Source organism: Coregonus lavaretus, assembly GCF_964263955.1.
Source record: "Coregonus lavaretus genome assembly, contig: HAP1_SCAFFOLD_759, whole genome shotgun sequence".
Taxonomy (NCBI): domain Eukaryota; kingdom Metazoa; phylum Chordata; class Actinopteri; order Salmoniformes; family Salmonidae; genus Coregonus; species Coregonus lavaretus.
Window position 1 is genome coordinate 67252 of NW_028166726.1, and position 20152 is coordinate 87403.

Sequence of the window (20152 nt, forward strand, 5' to 3'; positions counted from 1 at the left end):
TCAAAATGAAAAGTTAGAGTTAATGAGAGTTAAATAGAATTAAAAACAAAGCTTAAATTGCAAATTCCACTGAGTGGACAAAACATTAAGAACAACTTCTCTTTCCATGACAGACACTGACCAGGTGAAAGCTATGATCCCTTATTGATGTCACTTGTTAAATCCACTTCAAATCAGTGTAGATGAAGGGGAGGAGACCGGTTAAATAAGGATTTTTAAGCCTTGCGACAATTGAGACATGGATTGTGTACCATTCAGAGGGTGAATGGGCAGGACAACACATTTAAGTGCCTTTGAACGGGGTGTGGTAGTCGGTGCCGGATGCAACGCTGCTGGGTTTTTCACGCTCAACAGTTTTCCGTGTGCATCAAGAATGGTCCACCACCCAAAGGACATCCAGCCAACTTGACAACTCTGGGAAGCATTGAAGGGGGGTACAACTCAATATTAGGAAGGTGTTCCTAATGTTTTGTATACTCAGTGTATATCCAAATGAATGCTGGTCTTTTTTTCCCCCCCATGTATCAAAATAAAAGATACTCAGAGGTTAACCTAGTAGTTTCCCATAACAGCCACTGGCAAGAAAGACATTAACGTATTGCCTTGCATACAGGCAGAACACTAGAGTGGTAACAATGCTATTGAAACCAGTGTCGCTTGTTTTCAGGAACAGTATTATCTTTGCTTTTTAAAATACACTGAACAACAACACAACATGTAAAGTGTTGGTCCCATGTTTCATGAGCTGAAATAAAAGATCCCAGAAAATGTTCCATACACACAAAAAGCTTATTCCTCAAATTCTGTGCACTAATGTGTTTCCATTCCTGTTAGTGAGCATTTCTCCTTTGCCAAGAAAATACATCCACCTGACAGGTGACATATCAAGAAGCTGATTAAACAGCATGATCATTACACGGGTGCACCTTGTGCTGGGGACAATAAAAATACCACTGCAGTTTTGTCACACAACACAATGTCTCAAGCTTTGAGGGAGTGTGCAATTGGCATGCTGACTGCAGGAATGTCCACCAGAGCTTTGACTGTTCATTTCTCTACTGTAAACTGCCTCCAACATCAGGCTTCTTCACCTGCGTGATCATTGGGGGCTAATGAATGTATTTCAATTGACTGATTTCCTTATATGAACTGTAACAGCAAAATCTTTGAAATTGTTTCATGTTTTTTGTTCAGTATAAACGAAAGTGTTGTAACCCACCCCCACCCACCCAAAAAATTGCCAACACTGAATTATGGAAGGAGGGCATATCAACAAACTGTCGTCATTCAAATATAGAAAGTGACATGCATAATGTTACATTATTGCCCTTACACACTACTAACATGGACAGGATACAATGTAACACCATACAATACATACAGTCTCTTGTAAAAACGAAGGAAACTGTTAAAAAACTAAAACTTTTGAACAAGACCAGGTGTTGAAATATATAATCTATTGGTTTTTAATATTGTGGAATGCGATAAGAAAGAAAGGGCTGCAGTATTAAGACGGGCCCGGCCAAGACTAGACCCACTTCGAGGTCTAGACCGCTGTGTCGCCGCCGGGAAAGTTTTATTCCACCAAGAAAAACAGCAAAATATCTTACTTTCAAGTAAAAGGAAAAACATCATACTTTTTTTTCCATTGTAACTTTATACAATCTAACGTCAGACAAGGGTATGTATGTTTTACAGACTTGGCTACAACAAACTTCCATGGAATCCATGTAGAAATCGCTAGTTGCATTCATAACTTAGAGTACAGTTTTCCCTATCAGCCTACCTCCTTGTCATTGTGATGATCGCCGGACATCGTGAGTCGGCCAACGGTAGTCGTGATCTAAAAGAAATATGTGAATCAAACAAGTAAACCAGCTGAAAACTAAACTTCGGACTTCCTCGACTTGGACGTCAGCGGCACTGTGGATCCCTCCTTAAGCAGCAATCAGCATTCATTCAGTGCATTCCTCTTTAGTAGAGCTCTACTGTAACGTCAGCAAGTCACATGGGGGTAGGATATCCCTGGCCTACCTCTGTGCTCTCCTATGAGAGGTGGTGCGACGGCGACTCTGGCTGTCGCTTTCCCCAACATTCTTCTATTTCCCATCTATTCTGAAATATGTAAAGGCGACTAAGAATAAGCAATCAATTGCCCCCACATGACCCCCAAAAATGATGACTTTATCCAGAAATGTTTTATTTTCCACGGACACTTTGAAAATAGAAAAGGAAAATCCTTTATTGTATTCTAATTATATTATATTATGATACTCTTCTATATTCTATACTAACAAATAGAAAAAGGTTTATACATAATAGCCTAATAGGCAAGAAGAAAACGTTTAGTTCAGATACCGGTTAGGAAATAGGAGAGTGCATTTCTAGGTTTGACCAGCAGATGGAGACACATCCTAATAAAGCAGAAGTTGGATGTACTTGTGGCAGGCCAGGCGAGTTCAACATGAGCAATCATGAATCATCACAGCCACAAGCTTGCTAACGTTAGTCCTTGTTATATTAGCTGACAAACGTTCATGAAAAGTTGGGTTAGTTGCATGTTCTGCCTGATTCAGATATATCCATCATCATAACTCTTCTCTCTCAGCTGAATTAATTGATAGCCAGCAAGATAACAAGCAATAATATAACGTTAGAGGTATCAAAAGGCTAGCTACACTTTTCACTTTTTTGTGAAAGATGTCTGACAACGGAGTCCTGCCTGTCGAGGTGGACCCAGCAGCAGCTTTCTTAGCCCAGCAAGAAAGCGAAATAGCGGTGATAGAGAATAACGACGAAGGATTCGGTGCTTTGGACGGATCCGTTGAGCTTCTCCAGCAACCGCCGGTAACCGATTCACCTGCTGCTGTAGAAAACCGTAAGTTGCTAACTATGCTAAGTTAGCATGTTAGCTAAACTAACTCCAAGCTAAAAGTACATAAACGGAGACAACATAAGTCACTTTTATTAGTGCTATAGTTAGGTAGTTAATTCTTACCAGACAGCTAGTTAGTTAGCTAAGTTAGCCTGGCTTTTAGTTATCTAATTGACAGCTGTCAATGTAAACAGGAACGTTAGTTGGAGCAGCACACCACACCCTTTAGTTGGATGATGATGACTAAAGTTAGTCACTTTGTCTGGATGTGATTGTGTCATGTCTTGAAGCTATCCTCGGGTCAAATTACAGAAGCTAGTTTACGTTACTGCCCAAACAGGTGTTCATGTGTCACTAGCTATCTATCCACCCCTCGAAAGCAAATGATGACTTTAGCTAGGTTAGAATAATGCTAAAGATGTCATGTTGTTTCCTCTGCCAGATGCCGGGTTTGCAGAGGCGTCAGCAGCCACGGTAAACGGAGACATGTTTGAGCTGGTAAGATAATTCACTTCTTTCTGTTCTTGGACATGTTTTAATTGCAGGTTAGTTTTGTAAGTGAGGCTGTACTTGTAGCAGATGAGGACACCTGAACTAGTTACCCATTCTCTATGGTAAGTGAATTGTTAACAAGTAAATGTTGTTCAAGGAAGCATGACAAGAGAAAGTTGCTTGGGTAATGTAAAGACCAACTGCTCGCAAAAAACAACGTATATTTTAGAAAAGAGTCCGAATCATGTATTCTACTGTCAAAATTGACAACAGTGTAAATAGGATAATTTTAGTCAAAGTCAGTCTCATCCAAAACAGCATTTTGTACCTGAGTATGTCCCAATTTAAATTAAGGTTGGGTTTGTTTCAATCCTGCCCACAGCTGGCAGCACACAAGTAATCGTCACTGACCCTATCATAATGCCCGTGGTAAATGTGGTTTGACTTTGGATATCCCCATGGGGCAAATTGGGGACCATCTGTAAATTACACAATGTAGGCTACATGGGACAATATGTAAAAATTCCAATACCTCAAAATGTCTATGATTTTAAATACATCAAACAACTATAAATTGTAGAAATGCATATACAGATATTGAAAGCATTTAATGAGAACTAAAAGGTGTGCAACATGAAACTATTGTCTCATTTACATTGTGTAATTTATTGACAGTCCCTAACTAGCCTGGAGATAGGCTATCCAACGTGAAACCAACTTTACCACGGTTGCACACCAGGGCTGAAGCTTATTGGCAAAATAATTTGGCTAACTCATCCCACCTGCGAACACACACGAGATACCCACATCAAACCACACCCCAAAACCAACTCACGTTTGAATTGTCATGGCTGTTGATATTTCTTAATGAGACAAATCTAAAACGAGGCCAAATCAGGAAGTTCAGCCGCCCTTTAAGGATTTCTGCATTTGCTCCTCAGTGTTCAGCTGTTACTATTGAATGACCCATGGACTGGTGGTCCTCATGCCTTATTAGTGCTGAGCAATTAGTGCTTTTTGAGGTCGGTTAGATTATTTAAAGAATAATCACGGATTTCAGTTTCAATTATTTTTTGAGATATTAAATGCATTATGTGAGTTGAATTCTGTAACAACACAGAATAAAATAATTAAAGTCCCATGATGGTAGTGACTGCCCATTACTGCATATCACATTAACCATCATTTATTCACATTACTTTACTAAAATATTTGTTTTATTTGATGACTTTCTTATCGCTTTCTATCTGCGTTCTCTCTTTGTCTCCGCGGATAACTTTAAGCGGGCGCGCAATGGATTATGGTCACTGTAGTTAATTACCATGTTTTCCGCGCTAAACTGTAGAATATTGGCCTGTTGGAAACTACAAATCCCTACTACATCGCACAGTTCAGGCTTGATCTGATTTATCTCTACAGAAACTGCACATCGAGCTCAAAGATAAACAACAAACAAAAAAACGGAACAAAATGGAATTCAAATAATTGAACCGACGTTGGTCAATGAGTTGTTTTTAATAACCAACGTTTTGGTTAATCGCTCGGCACTGTGCCTTATGTATGGTGTATGTCTAACCCACAGCACCAAAAGCTAGTATACATCAGTTCATAATGGACTAGTCTGTCTGGTGTATGTCTAACCCACAGCACCAAAAGCTAGTATACATCAGTTCATAATGGACGAGTCTGTCTGGTGTATGTCTAACCCACAGCACCAAAAGCTAGTATACATCAGTTCATAATGGACGAGTCTGTCTGGTGTATGTCTAACCCACAGCACCAAAAGCTAGTATACATCAGTTCATAATGGACTAGTCTGTATGGTGTATGTCTAACCCACAGCACCAAAAGCTAGTATACATCAGTTCATAATGGACGAGTCTGTCTGGTGTATGTCTAACCCACAGCACCAAAAGCTAGTATACATCAGTTCATAATGGACGAGTCTGTCTGGTGTATGTCTAACCCACAGCACCAAAAGCTAGTATACATCAGTTCATAATGGACGAGTCTGTCTGGTGTATGTCTAACCCACAGCACCAAAAGCTAGTATACATCAGTTCATAATGGACGAGTCTGTCTGGTGTATGTCTAACCCACAGCACCAAAAGCTAGTATACATCAGTTCATAATGGACGAGTCTGTCTGGTGTATGTCTAACCCACAGCACCAAAAGCTAGTATACATCAGTTCATAATGGACGAGTCTGTCTGGTGTATGTCTAACCCACAGCACCAAAAGCTAGTATACATCAGTTCATAATGGACGAGTCTGTCTGGTGTATGTCTAACCCACAGCACCAAAAGCTAGTATACATCAGTTCATAATGGACTAGTCTGTCTGGTGTATGTCTAACCCACAGCACCAAAAGCTAGTATACATCAGTTCATAATGGACTAGTCTGTCTGGTGTATGTCTAACCCACAGCACCAAAAGCTAGTATACATCAGTTCATAATGGACGAGTCTGTCTGGTGTATGTCTAACCCACAGCACCAAAAGCTAGTATACATCAGTTCATAATGGACGAGTCTGTCTGGTGTATGTCTAACCCACAGCACCAAAAGCTAGTATACATCAGTTCATAATGGACGAGTCTGTCTGGTGTATGTCTAACCCACAGCACCAAAAGCTAGTATACATCAGTTCATAATGGACTAGTCTGTCTGGTGTATGTCTAACCCACAGCACCAAAAGCTAGTATACATCAGTTCATAATGGACGAGTCTGTCTGGTGTATGTCTAACCCACAGCACCAAAAGCTAGTATACATCAGTTCATAATGGACTAGTCTGTCTGGTGTATGTCTAACCCACAGCACCAAAAGCTAGTATACATCAGTTCATAATGGACTAGTCTGTCTGGTGTATGTCTAACCCACAGCACCAAAAGCTAGTATACATCAGTTCATAATGGACGAGTCTGTCTGGTGTATGTCTAACCCACAGCACCAAAAGCTAGTATACATCAGTTCATAATGGACTAGTCTGTCTGGTGTATGTCTAACCCACAGCACCAAAAGCTAGTATACATCAGTTCATAATGGACTAGTCTGTCTGGTGTATGTCTAACCCACAGCACCAAAAGCTAGTATACATCAGTTCATAATGGACGAGTCTGTCTGGTGTATGTCTAACCCACAGCACCAAAAGCTAGTATACATCAGTTCATAATGGACGAGTCTGTCTGGTGTATGTCTAACCCACAGCACCAAAAGCTAGTATACATCAGTTCATAATGGACTAGTCTGTCTGGTGTATGTCTAACCCACAGCACCAAAAGCTAGTATACATCAGTTCATAATGGACGAGTCTGTCTGGTGTATGTCTAACCCACAGCACCAAAAGCTAGTATACATCAGTTCATAATGGACGAGTCTGTCTTGTCTTATGGCTGCGTTTACACGGGCAGCCCAATTCTGATTTTATTTTTCCACTAATTTGGTCTTTTGACCAATCAGATCAGGTCTTTCCCACTTATTGGGCAAAAGATCAGAATTGGGCTGCTTGTGTAAACGCAGCCTATGACTGGTGGTCCTTATGTCTCATGCCTGGTCCTGGTTCTTCTCCCCCCCCCCCAGGAGTCCAACGGTCCATCGGACAGCTATGCGGCCATCGCCCAGGTGGACTCTCTGAGAGCAGAGCCTGAGAGCCTGCGTAAGTGGAGGGAGGAGCAGAAGGCACGGCTGGAGCAACTAGGTAAGGAAACAACAGAGACTGCTGATGTGTGGCCCAAATGGCACTCTGTTCCCTATATAGTGCACTACCTTTAACTAGGGCCCATAGGGCTCTGGTCAAAAGTAGTGCACTATGTAGGGAATAGGGTGCCAGTTTGGACACACGCAGCTACTTCAGACTTACCTTCTACTACTACGATACATACAGTATCTACTACTACTACTACTACTACTACTACGATACATACAGTATCTACTACTACTACTACGATACATACAGTATCTACTACTACTACTACTACGATACATACAGTATCTACTACTACTACTACTACTACTACTACGATACATACAGTATCTACTACTACTACTACTACTACTACTACGATACATACAGTATCTACTACTACTACTACGATACATACAGTATCTACTACTACTACTACTACGATACATACAGTATCTACTACTACTACTACTACTACTACTACGATACATACAGTATCTACTACTACTACTACTACTACTACTACGATACATACAGTATCTACTACTACTACTACGATACATACAGTATCTACTACTACTACTACTACGATACATACAGTATCTACTACTACTACTACTACTACGATACATACAGTATCTACTACTACTACTACGATACATACAGTATCTACTACTACTACTACGATACATACAGTATCTACTACTACTACGATACATACAGTATCTACTACTACTACGATACATACAGTATCTACTACTACTACTACTACGATACATACAGTATCTACTACTACTACTACGATACATACAGTATCTACTACGATACATACAGTATCTACTACTACTACGATACATACAGTATCTACTACTACTACGATACATACAGTATCTACTACTACTACGATACATACAGTATCTACTACTACTACGATACATACAGTATCTACTACTACGATACATACAGTATCTACTACTACGATACATACAGTATCTACTACTACGATACATACAGTATCTACTACTACTACGATACATACAGTATCTACTACTACTACTACGATACATACAGTATCTACTACTACGATACATACAGTATCTACTACTACTACTACGATACATACAGTATCTACTACTACTACGATACATACAGTATCTACTACTACTACTACTACTACGATACATACAGTATCTACTACTACTACTACGATACATACAGTATCTACTACTACTACTACGATGCATACAGTATCTACTACTACTACGATACATACAGTATCTACTACTACTACTACGATACATACAGTATCTACTACTACTACTACGATGCATACAGTATCTACTACTACTACGATACATACAGTATCTACTACTACTACTACGATACATACAGTATCTACTACTACTACGATACATACAGTATCTACTACTACTACTACGATACATACAGTATCTACTACTACTACTACGATACATACAGTATCTACTACTACTACGATACATACAGTATCTACTACTACTACGATACATACAGTATCTACTACTACTACTACTACTACGATACATACAGTATCTACTACTACTACGATACATACAGTATCTACTACTACTACTACGATACATACAGTATCTACTACTACTACGATACATACAGTATCTACTACTACTACTACGATACATACAGTATCTACTACTACTACTACGATACATACAGTATCTACTACTACTACGATACATACAGTATCTACTACTACTACGATACATACAGTATCTACTACTACTACGATACATACAGTATCTACTACTACGATACATACAGTATCTACTACTACGATACATACAGTATCTACTACTACGATACATACAGTATCTACTACTACTACGATACATACAGTATCTACTACTACGATACATACAGTATCTACTACTACTACTACGATACATACAGTATCTACTACTACTACGATACATACAGTATCTACTACTACTACTACTACGATACATAAAGTATCTACTACTACGATACATACAGTATCTACTACTACTACTACGATACATACAGTATCTACTACTACTACGATACATACAGTATCTACTACTACTACTACGATACATACAGTATCTACTACTACTACTACGATACATACAGTATCTACTACTACTACTACGATACATACAGTATCTACTACTACTACTACGATACATACAGTATCTACTACTACTACTACGATACATACAGTATCTACTACTACTACGATACATACAGTATCTACTACTACTACGATACATACAGTATCTACTACTACTACGATACATACAGTATCTACTACTACTACGATACATACAGTATCTACTACTACTACGATACATACAGTATCTACGACGATACATACAGTATCTACTACTACTACTACAATACATACAGTATCTACTACTACTACTACTACGATACATACAGTATCTACTACTACTACTACGATACATACAGTATCTACTACTACTACTACGATACATACAGTATCTACTACGATACATACAGTATCTACTACTACTACTACGATACATACAGTATCTACTACGATACATACAGTATCTACTACGATACATACAGTATCTACTACTGACTTCTCAGTCAGTATTTTGTCCACTCAATGTACACACTGACGAAGGTTGACACCTAAATGTCACATTTTCCCACTGCCTGCTAAAAAGCGAAATAAAATACCTACAAAAAAACAAATCTGAAGTTGAATAGTCTGTCTAATGTTGAATAGTCTGTCTAATGTTGAATAGTCTGTCTAATGTTGAATAGTCTGTCTAATGTTGAATAGTCTGTCTAATGTTGAATAGTCTGTCTAATGTTGAGTAGTCTGTCTAATGTTGAGTAGTCTGTCTAATGTTGAATAGTCTGTCTAATGTTGAATAGTCTGTCTAATGTTGAATAGTCTGTCTAATGTTGAATAGTCTGTCTAATGTTGAATAGTCTGTCTAATGTTGAATAGTCTGTCTGATGTTGTGTGCGAACCACCCTTCATTTTGTCATGGCCTGTATGGAATGGTTGGTCTTGTTCTCGCTGTATTGACTCTAGTTGATCTCCTGAGAAAAGAGCACTGCCTTCTGTAGATCAATGCATTGCAGACTGAAACATTTCATCCTGGGTAGTATTCATTAGAGCACACCGTAGCAAAACGTTTTGCAACGGAAAAAAACGAAAACAAGCTATTCTTATTGGACAAATTCAGGTAGTCCTGCCCATTTCCACCTGTTTGCTTTCCACTTCATTCCTACTGAATAGGACTGTATTGATCATACCATCACCATCTCCCTGTGTGCATGTGAACCCTGAAGACTCTGCGTCCAAGGCTGCGGAGGCTGAGTGGAAACAGAAGGCCAAGAAAGAGCTGGAGGACTGGCATGTGCACCAGAATGAACAGATGGAGAAGAACAAGGCCAACAACAGGTTAGTTCCTACCTAGCTCTGTTTTAGTTCCTACATGGTTCCCTCAAAACTAACGTAACAGGAAATACAAGTATAACATTATACAAAATAGAGATAAGGCTAAATATTCATCTAATGGATCTGATTTGTATCTGTGATGGTTCACTATCAGAATCTTAAGAGCAACGATTCGATCAGAATGTGTGTTTCTGTGGTTATTTCCTTGTTATTCCGTGAGATCAGATCAGGAAATAGGATGTTTAAACTTAGGATTAAAGACTTTCTATAGACTGTCACAGAAAGTTGACTTTATTCATGTATATAATAATAATAATAATGTGAACAGGATTTCTTGGTAAATGGCCTAAACTGAGTGGAAACGTGGAACTGTGATAGCTGAGCTGACCTCGATGCCTCCAGGGCTCCAATGTTTTGTTGACCTGCTTTTTTATAACAGATAGATATTGTTCATTATGTAGGATTGGTCAGAAACGCAGAGATCAGTTTGTACGCGTGAAGAATCAGACGTTTGTGTCCTATATCTACGTCACCAAGCTGAAATGTTGTAATAGATCTGAACTGTCGTAAACTAAGGAGAGTGGATGGATTTCTCCATTTCTTTTAGCTAATGAAATAACAAAATGACACGTAACTTCTCATTGCGTTTGTATTGATTTTCATCAAAGTTGATTTAACTAATGAACCAATGTTTAACTATTTATGAACTATTTTTATGCCCTCTGTAATCCCACGCTTAAAGTGCATTCGGAAAGTATTCAGACCACTTGACTTTTTCCACATTTTGTTATGTTACAGCCTTATTCTAAAATTGTCATTTTTCCTCATTAATCTACACACAATACCTAATAATGACAAAGCAAAAACAGGTTTTTAGACATTTTTGCAAATATAATATAAAAAAATATGATATTAACATAAGTATTCAGACCCTTTACTCAGTACTTTGTTGAAGCACCTTTGGCAGTGATTACAGCCTCGAGTCTTCTTGGGTATGACGCTACAAGCAAGTTTCTCCCATTCTTCTCTGCAGATCCTCTCAAGCTCTGTCAGGTTGGATGGGGAGCGTCGCTGCACAGCTATTTTCAGGTCTCTCCAGAGATGTTTGATCGGATTCAAGTCCGGGCTCTGGCTGGGCCAATCAAGGACATTCAGAGACTTGTCCCGAAGCCACTCCTGCGTTGTCTTGGCTGTGTGCTTAGGGTCGTTGTCCTGTTGGAAGGTGAACATTCGCCCCAGTCTGAGGTCCTGAGCGCTCTGGAGCAGGTTTTCATCAAGGATCTCTATGTACTTTGCTCTGTTAATCTTTCCCAAACAGTAGAATGGCCTTACTGAAGAGCTCAGTGACTTTCAATGTGGCACCGTCATAGGATGCCACCTTTCCAAGTCAGGTCGTGAAATTTCAGCCCTGCTAGAGCTGCCCCGGTCAACTGTAAGTGCTGTTATTGTGAAGTGGAAACGTCTAGGAGCAACAACGGCTCAGCCGCGAAGTGGTAGGCCACACAAGTTCACAGAACGGGACCACCGAGCGCTAAAGAGCATAGCACGTAAAAATCGTCTGTCCTCGGTTGCAACAACTACCAAGTTCCAAACTGCCTCTGGAAGCACAAGAACTGTTCGTCGGGAGCTTCATGAAATGGGTTTCCATGGCCGAGCAGCCGCACACAAGCCTATGATCACCATGCGCAATGCCAAGCATCAGCTGGAGTGGTGTAAAGTTCGCCGCCGTTGGACTCTGTAGCAGTGGAAACGCGTTCTCTGGAGTGACGAATCACACTTCACCATCTGGCAGTCCGATGGACGAATCTGGGTTTGGCGGACGCCAGGAGAACGCTACCTGCCCCAATGTATAGTGCCAACTGTAAAGTTTGGTGGAGGAGGAATAATGGTCTGGGGCTGTTTTTCATGGTTCGGGCTAGGCCCCTTAGTTCCAGTTAAGGGAAGTCTTAACGATACAGAATACAATGACATTCTAGACGATTCTGTGCTTCCAACTTTGTGTCAACAGTCTGGGGAAGGCCCTTTTCCTGTTTCAGCATTACGATTCCCCCGTGCCGAAAGCGAGGTCCATACAGAAATGGTTTGTCGAGATCGGTGTGGAAGAACTTGACTGGCCTGCACAGAGCCCTGACCTCAACCCCATCGAACAGCTTTTGGGATGAATTGGAACGCCGACTGCGAGACAGGCCTAATCGCCCAACATCAGTGCCCGATCTCACTAATGCTCTTGTGGCTGAATGGAAGCAAGTCCCCAGCAGCAATGTTCCAACATCTAGTGGAAAGCCTTCCCAGAAGAGTGGAGGCTGTTATAGCAGCTAAGGGGGGGAACCAACTCCATATTAATGGCCATGATTTTGGAATGAGATGTTCGATGAGCAGGTGTCCACATACTTTTGGTCATGTAGTGAATGTGCATTGAAATTGCCATCGATTAAAATGCAATTGTGTTCGTTGTCCGTAGCTTGTGCCTGCCCATACCATAACCCCACCGCCACCATGGGGCACTCTGTTCACAACGTTGACATACGCAAACTGCTCGCCCACACGACGAAATACACGCTGTCTGCCATCTGCCCGGTACAGTTGAAACCGGGATTCATCCGCGAAGAGCACACTTCTCCACCATGCCAGTGGCCATCGAAGGTGAGCATTTGCCCACTGAAGTCGGTTACGACGCCAAACTGCAGTCAGTTCAAGACCCTGGTGAGATGAGCTTCCCTGAGACGGTTTCTGACAGTTTGTGCAGAAATTCTTTGGTTGTTCAAATCCACAGTTTCATCAGCTGTCCGGGTGGCTGGTCTCAGACGATCCCGCAGGTGAAGAAGCCGGATGTGGAGGTCATTGGCTGGCGTGGTTACACGTGGTCTGCGGTTGTGAGGCCGGTTGGACGTACTGCCAAATCCTCTAAAATGATGTAGGAGTCGGCTTAAGGTAGAGAAATGAACATTATATTCTCTGGCAACAGCTCTGGTGGACATTCCTGCAGTCAGCATGCCAATTGCACACTCCCTCAAAACTTGAGACATCTGTGGCATTGTGTTGTGACAACTTCAGTGTTATTTTATTGTCCCCAGCACAAGGTGCACCTGTGTAATGATCATGCTGTTTAATCAGCTTCTTGATATGCCACACCTGTCCGGTGGATGGATTATCTTGGCAAAGGACAAATGCTCACTAACAGGGATGTAAACAAATTTGTGAACAACATTTGAGAGAAATAAGCTTTTTGTGCATAATGGAACATTTCTGGGGTCTTTTTATTTAAGCTCATGAAACATGGGACCAACACTTTTTTATATGTTGTGTTTTTATATTTTTGTTCAGTGTAAAACCAAACCTTCTCTCTGTCCAAGTCTGGCACGATAGCAGTTTGCAACAACAACAACTCTCTTTCCTGCTGTAACGGGACTGTGAGCACTAAGATGGAGACAGGCTAGCGCTGTGTCCGGGCAACACGGCCGGGGATATAGACAACAACACAGGCTGCGTCCCAAATGGCACCTTCACTATACAGTGTACTACTCCCAACGCTTTACTAAAGTAGTGCACTTTATAGGGAATAGGGTGCTATTTGGGATATATCGATAGGCTAGGAAAGGCTAGTAATGACTTGGAAGTGTCACAGTGCATTATATCTGGCCATTCTCTAAACTGACTGCTGTATGCACTATGATGATTGAGACAATATCGTGTTTGATCCTATACATCTTACAGATGACATATGAATTGTATTGTCCTATACACTGAGTGTACAAAATATTAGGAACACCTTCCTAATATTGAGTTGCACCCCCTTTTTGCCCACAGAACAGCCTCGATTCTTCGGGGCATGGACTCTTCAAGGTGTCGAATTCCACGTTCCACAGGGATGCTGGCCCATGTTGACTCCAATGCTTCCCACAGTTGTGTCAAGTTGGCTGGTAGTGGATCTCTACTCCGAATAGCTCGTTCCATCTCATCCCCACAGATGCTCAATTGGATTGAGATCTGGTGACTGGGCAGGCCACTGCAGTAAGCTGAATTCACTGTCATATTCGTGGAACCATTCCTGGACAAGCCTTGTGTCATGGGGCATTATCCTGCTGGAAAAAATCTATTTGCAGATGGATACACTGCTGCCATGAAGGGATGCAAGTGATTGGCAATGATATCCTGTGGCATTCAAACGTTGCTCCACTTTTATCAAGGGGCCCAATGTGTGCCATGAAAACACACCCCACACCATCACCACCAGCCTGCAATGTTGACACGCGCCTCATGATGGATGCATGTCCTCCCATCAGCGTGAAACGGCAGCAACCGGGATTCATCAGACCAGGCAATGCTTTTCCAATTCCAATTTTAGTTCCTTAGCCCACTGCAACCTCAGTTTCTTGTTTTTTGCTAAAAGAAGAAGTGGAACTATGTAAGGTCATTGGCTGCCATACCCCATTCGTTTCAAGGTATGACAAGCTCTTCATTAGTTTTATGGGTCTTTGGGCACCAGTGTTGTACTGGAATGTCAGTCGACTAACTGCAGCCTGTCTGTTGCTCAGCCTCGTTTGTCCTCTTTCATCAATGACCGGTTTTCGACGACTGGCCTGCTGTTGGCTGGATGTCCTTTGGGTGGTGAACCATTCTTGATACACACGGGAAACTATTGAGCTTGAAATCCAGCAGTGTTGCAGTTCTTGACTCAAACCGCTGCGCCTGGCACCTAAACTCAGCAAAAAAAGAAACGTCCCTTTTTCAGGACCCTGTCTTACATTTACATTTTAGTCATTTATCAGACGCTCTTATCCAGAGCGACTTACAGTTAGTGAGTGCATACATTTTAAAAAATCATACTGGCCCCCCCCCCCCCGAGGGAATCGAACCCACAACCCTGGCGTTGCAAACGCCATGCTACACGGGACAGATCTTCACAGATCTTCATTGTAAAGGGTTTAAACACTGTTTCCCATGCTTGTTCAATGAACCATAAACAATTAATGAACATGCACCTGTGGAACGGTCGTTAAGACACTAACAGCTTACAGGCAATTAAGGTCACAGTTATAAAAACTTAGGACACTAAAGAGGCCTTTCTACTGACTCTGAAAAACACCAAAAGAAAGATGCCCAGGGACCCTGCTCATCTGCGTGAACGTGCCTTAGGCATTATTCCATTTCTGTTAGTCACATGTCTGTGGAACTTGTTCAGTTTATGTCTCAGTTGTTGAATCTTGTTATGTTCATACAAATATTTACACGTGTTAAGTTTGCTGAAAATAAACGCAGTTGACAGTGAGAGGACGTGACTACCATAATCCGTTCAAAGGCTCTTAAATATTTTGTCTTGCCTATTCACCGCCCGAATGGCAGACGTACACTAACGACGTCTCAAGGCCTACATCATTTTATTTCTCTGCCTGTTGTGTGACACTGTCTCGTTCCGTTCTACTGCACACTAGGATTTAAGACTTTCTACAAACAGGCCAACTCTGAAGTGCTAGGCTTTGTGTAGGATTACAACTCTTCTCTATTGTCTTGGCATTCTACCTCTTGGTTTCAGTCACCTGTAGTTACTTTGTTTGCATGTTTGCCAACTGTGAAACAAACCAGTGAATAACACATTAGTTAGGCTCCATTTTGGGGAGGGCTTATTTGGACTATATTTGTGTATTTGACCATGTCCATAAATCACAACAACAGTGTTCATCGAAATTCATTAATTATTTCAGCTGTGATCTTTTGCCAGAAATGCATGTAGCCTATTTTCAATACTGTGTGTGTGTGTGTGTCAGTTTTAGTCAAATGTACACACACTATGAGTCTGACGTGGAAGTGATTGTGTTTTTGAAAGGTTCGTGTTTAGGCAGTAGGTGCTGTTTGCAGAAGCATGGCATGTCAGTGGTGCTAAAATCTATGGGACGGTTTTCCTGACACAGATTTAAGTCCTGGAATAAAATGTTATTTCGAAGGAGATTCTCCATTGAGGACCAGGCTTAATGTGCGTCCGGGGAAACCGTCCCTCAAACACCTTTATCCATCCCCTTCCTAACCCCTTCTCCAGGGCATCTGAAGAGGCCTTCCTGTCTGAGGCTGACGGTGACAGCCCAGGGACGGAGTGGGAGAGAGTGGCCCGTCTCTGTGACTTCAACCCCAAGACCAACAAGACAGCCAAGGACGTGTCCCGGATGCGCTCTGTCCTCATAGCCCTCAAACAGACACCTCTGGTCCGCTAGTCGGGCCAATGGAACGGAGGGGTGGTGATGATGGTTCCTGTTTCCCTTCCTTTAAAACGCCTGCTCTTGAGTTAGGAACCCTGTTTGCATTAAGGCAGAACGTCTACTAGTCTCTTATCATATAGGTCTTCTCTTGGTGTAGGGTCCCTTCTTTTTGTGTGCAGACCCTCCTGTTTTCTGCTATGTTTTGGTGTAGGGTGCCTCCTGTTTTCTGCTCATGTTTCTAACTTTGGAGGAAAGGTACTTCGCCTCTTCCGCCGTCTTTCCTTATTCTGAATGAATGTATGAATGAATGTACCTTAACATGAACGACTGACCTGCTCTCTGTCCTTTGAACTTCCCTCAGCAATGCTTCTATTTGACCACTACATTACTGACGTTAAGGAAATATTGTTACTGTAAATGCTTTTATGAAACTCCTTCCCTCTCCTAACCTATGAGGGCATTAGGTAAAACCCCTATCTCTTAAGCATGATGCCTCTCCCAATATTTTGGATGTCAAGTGTTTTTTGTATTTTTATAAAATAACAGATTAGATGAATCGTTAATCTCGACTGTAATTTTAATCTGATTTAATGTGTGAGGTCTAACCTAGCCAGTCCTGTTCAGGCACATTTTTACATTTACATTTTAGTCATTTAGCAGACGCTCTTATCCAGAGCGACTAGTCTCCCGAGTGGCGCAGTGGTCTAAGGCACTGCATCGCAGTGTTAGCTGTGCCACTAGAGATCCTGGTTCGAATCCAGGCTCTGTCGTAGCCGGCCGCGACCGGGAGACCCATGGGGCGGCGCATAATTGGCCCAGCGTCGTCCAGGGTAAGGGAGGGAATGGCCGGCAGGGATGTAGCTCAGTTGGTAGAACATGGCGTTTGCAACGCCAGGGTTGTGGGTTCGATTCCCACGGGGGCCAGTATGATAAATATAAAATAATGTATGCACTCACTAACTGTAAGTCGCTCTGGATAAGAGCGTCTGCTAAATGAGTAAAAAATAAAAATAAAAAATGAGCAATTAGGGTTAAGTGCCTTGCTCAAGGGCAGATTTTTCACCTAGTCGGCTCGGGGATTAGAACCAGCGACCTTTCGGTTACTGGCACAACGCTCTTAACCACTAAGCTACCTGCCGCCCACTACATTAGGAGATTGTAAACCACCGATGCCTGTTTTTTTTTTTTTATTAAGAATTGATTCACTGTTTGTATGATATTCCTCATTTGGATAAGAGTGTCTGCTAAATGACGTAAATGTAAATTTGATTATTTTAAGGTAGCTAGTAGAAATGTGTCCTGAAATTTGAGATGCTATGAGCTTGTGGCCTTGTTGAACTTTGAACTCCTGTCACTGTTTGTGCTTTTGGCAAGATGAATTGTTGGAATTTGGGGGGGCAGGTAGCTTAGTGGTTAAGACCGTTGTGCCAGTAACCGAAAGGTCGCTGGTTCTAATCCCCGAGCCGACTAGGTGAAAAATCTGTTCGATGTGCCCTTGAGCAAGGCACTTAACCCTAATTGCTCCTGTAAGTCGCTCTGGATAAGAGCGTCTGCTAAATGACTAAAATGTAATGAATTTCCTTCCCAAGCTAGACCAATAGCCTGGTCCCAGATCTGTTTGTGCCGTCTTGCCAAACTTGACAATGACCCTATTTATACAGTCTATGCAATGACCGTAGGAGTCGGCAAGACGGCACAAACAGATCTGGGGCCAGGTTAGACAATGTCGTCTGCTCCAACAAAAATAAGTGTCTTCACATCCGAAGAATCATGGAATCGTTCTGAGGTAGATCCTCAGTAAGCGCCAGAAGAATCCACATAATAAGGAGCTTGTTGTTTTCAGGCCGAGGACCCTTGGGTAACCGCCCCGTTCCCCCTGGATAGTGCCATAATCATGTTCTGCGCATGTCTCTTGACCTCTACGTTGGGCTACGTCACCCTCCCTTCACTTTTCTCACTGTCAATCGTAAATGGTGATTTCTTCCCGAGTTTTTTACCAGTGAAACATCCATGCAGCATCTGCATGCCAACCATTTTGATCTCAATCAGTTTCATGGGAATGTGCATTTAGATCTGAGTTATGTAGTGTTTTGAATTATGCAACAGCGAGTGACTTCTAGAGCAGATGGTGTTAAACTGTAACATATTAGTGTTTTTTTGTTTCAATCAAAGCACATTCTGTCCAGTGGCACGCTGTTGCGTTATGGCCGCATGAGAGAAATGCAACCTAAAATCTCATAAGAAATTGTGTGTTTTTGTCTTACAGTAACGTGGTCCTCTGTAGCTCAGCTGGTAGAGCACGGCGCTTGTAACGCCAAGGTAGTGGGTTCGATGCCCGGGACCACCCATACACCAAAAAAAATGTATGCACACATGACTGTAGGTCACTTTGGATAAAAAGCGTCTGCTAAATGGCATTATTATTATTATACTATTTTATTAGTTTCTGTTCTGTACAATATCATGTGATCTTTCAAGCATTGATTCAGCTTTGACCTGACTTTTATTAAACGAGAACCATTCACCAGAGGAGCCAGCCCAGACTGTGGAAGTAGAGAATCCCCCACATGTGCAGAATCTTCGGGACCTTTATCCCCAGGAAGAAAGGTCCAGTAGAACTCAGATCCACAGCCACTCTCGTTTTTAACAGTCCTCGTATCACGGCCATATTAAACACAATAAATCTAGAATTACATGAACATGTGGTAAACCGTTGAATGAACACTAGTCTAATGTTGAGTCATATTTTCAAACACTTCCCCTTCATTTTCAACTGCATTGCCTCTGAATCTGTGATCAGCTGTTGCCTAGTGGGACGTTGTCATCCATCCTCACACAGATGAGAATGTTACATGGAAATTGGAAAACTCTTCGTCCATCAATAAAAATGATCTCTGAAATCGGCCTCTTTTGGTGTTGTCATTGTTTTAATCAAGCAAAGGGTTTGTGTGAGCATTAAATAAGACCGTGTACGATACACAGCAGGTACTTGGGAAGACTCGAGACCACAGGCTTACTGTCAAAATGCTCATGAAGGGGTACTTCAGGGGTACTCTGGGCAGAAAAATTTACTTGGTGGTTCAGTGACCAAAACCAGCTGAGAACCACTGGACTAGCACTAGAAAAATCCCTGAGTTGTACCTCTGCCTCCCTTACCAGAGCCCCACAGTGGCAGGTCATCTTTCCCCAGTGCCTATAACACCCCTTATTCGCTTTATAGGTGTTAAGAGCCAGATGCTCCACCGATGCACCATCTTTCTCAAGTATTACAGCACACAAACTATTCACTTTTTCACATGTTTATAAAGGGATAGACATGTACCCTGTGTGTGTGTGCTTCACTTGACATGGCTCGCACAGCCAAAGTGGGACTGACAATACACAGTGCTAAAAAGGTGTTTCAGAGTCTTGGAATAATGATCGGTATTATACAGAGGTGGATCTCACTAACAGAG

The 20152-nt window shown here is 41.8% G+C and overlaps 2 protein-coding genes across 3 annotated transcripts in view; one reads left to right on the plus strand and one right to left on the minus strand.

Moving 5' to 3' along the window:
- The window catches only part of LOC311114366 (PDZ and LIM domain protein 7-like), a gene marked incomplete at its 3' end in the record, with an annotated part of 68723 nt that extends 66773 nt beyond the window's left edge, over window positions 1-1950 (minus strand). The window contains exon 1 of the mRNA XM_084189624.1: window positions 1787-1950. Within this exon, the coding sequence (XP_084045750.1) occupies window positions 1787-1816 (30 nt within the window). The remainder of the gene's footprint in view (window positions 1-1786) is intronic.
- Window positions 1951-2466: 516 nt separating this feature from the next.
- LOC311114370 (clathrin light chain B-like) lies at window positions 2467-19602 on the plus strand. 2 transcript variants are annotated; one of them, XR_014611098.1, is made up of 6 exons: window positions 2477-2878; window positions 3318-3373; window positions 6947-7064; window positions 10398-10509; window positions 16541-17006; window positions 18388-19602. XR_014611098.1 is itself a non-coding variant. In XM_084189628.1 (5 exons), exons 1-5 carry the CDS (start codon window positions 2701-2703, stop codon window positions 16710-16712), a joined length of 636 nt encoding a protein of 211 aa, XP_084045754.1. In that variant the 5' UTR covers window positions 2467-2700; the 3' UTR covers window positions 16713-17253. The 2 variants fall into 2 exon arrangements, 1 of the variants encoding a protein (XP_084045754.1); XM_084189628.1 differs by lacking the exon at window positions 18388-19602 and having other exon boundaries at window positions 2467-2878; window positions 16541-17253.
- The last annotated feature ends 550 nt before the right edge of the window (window positions 19603-20152 follow it).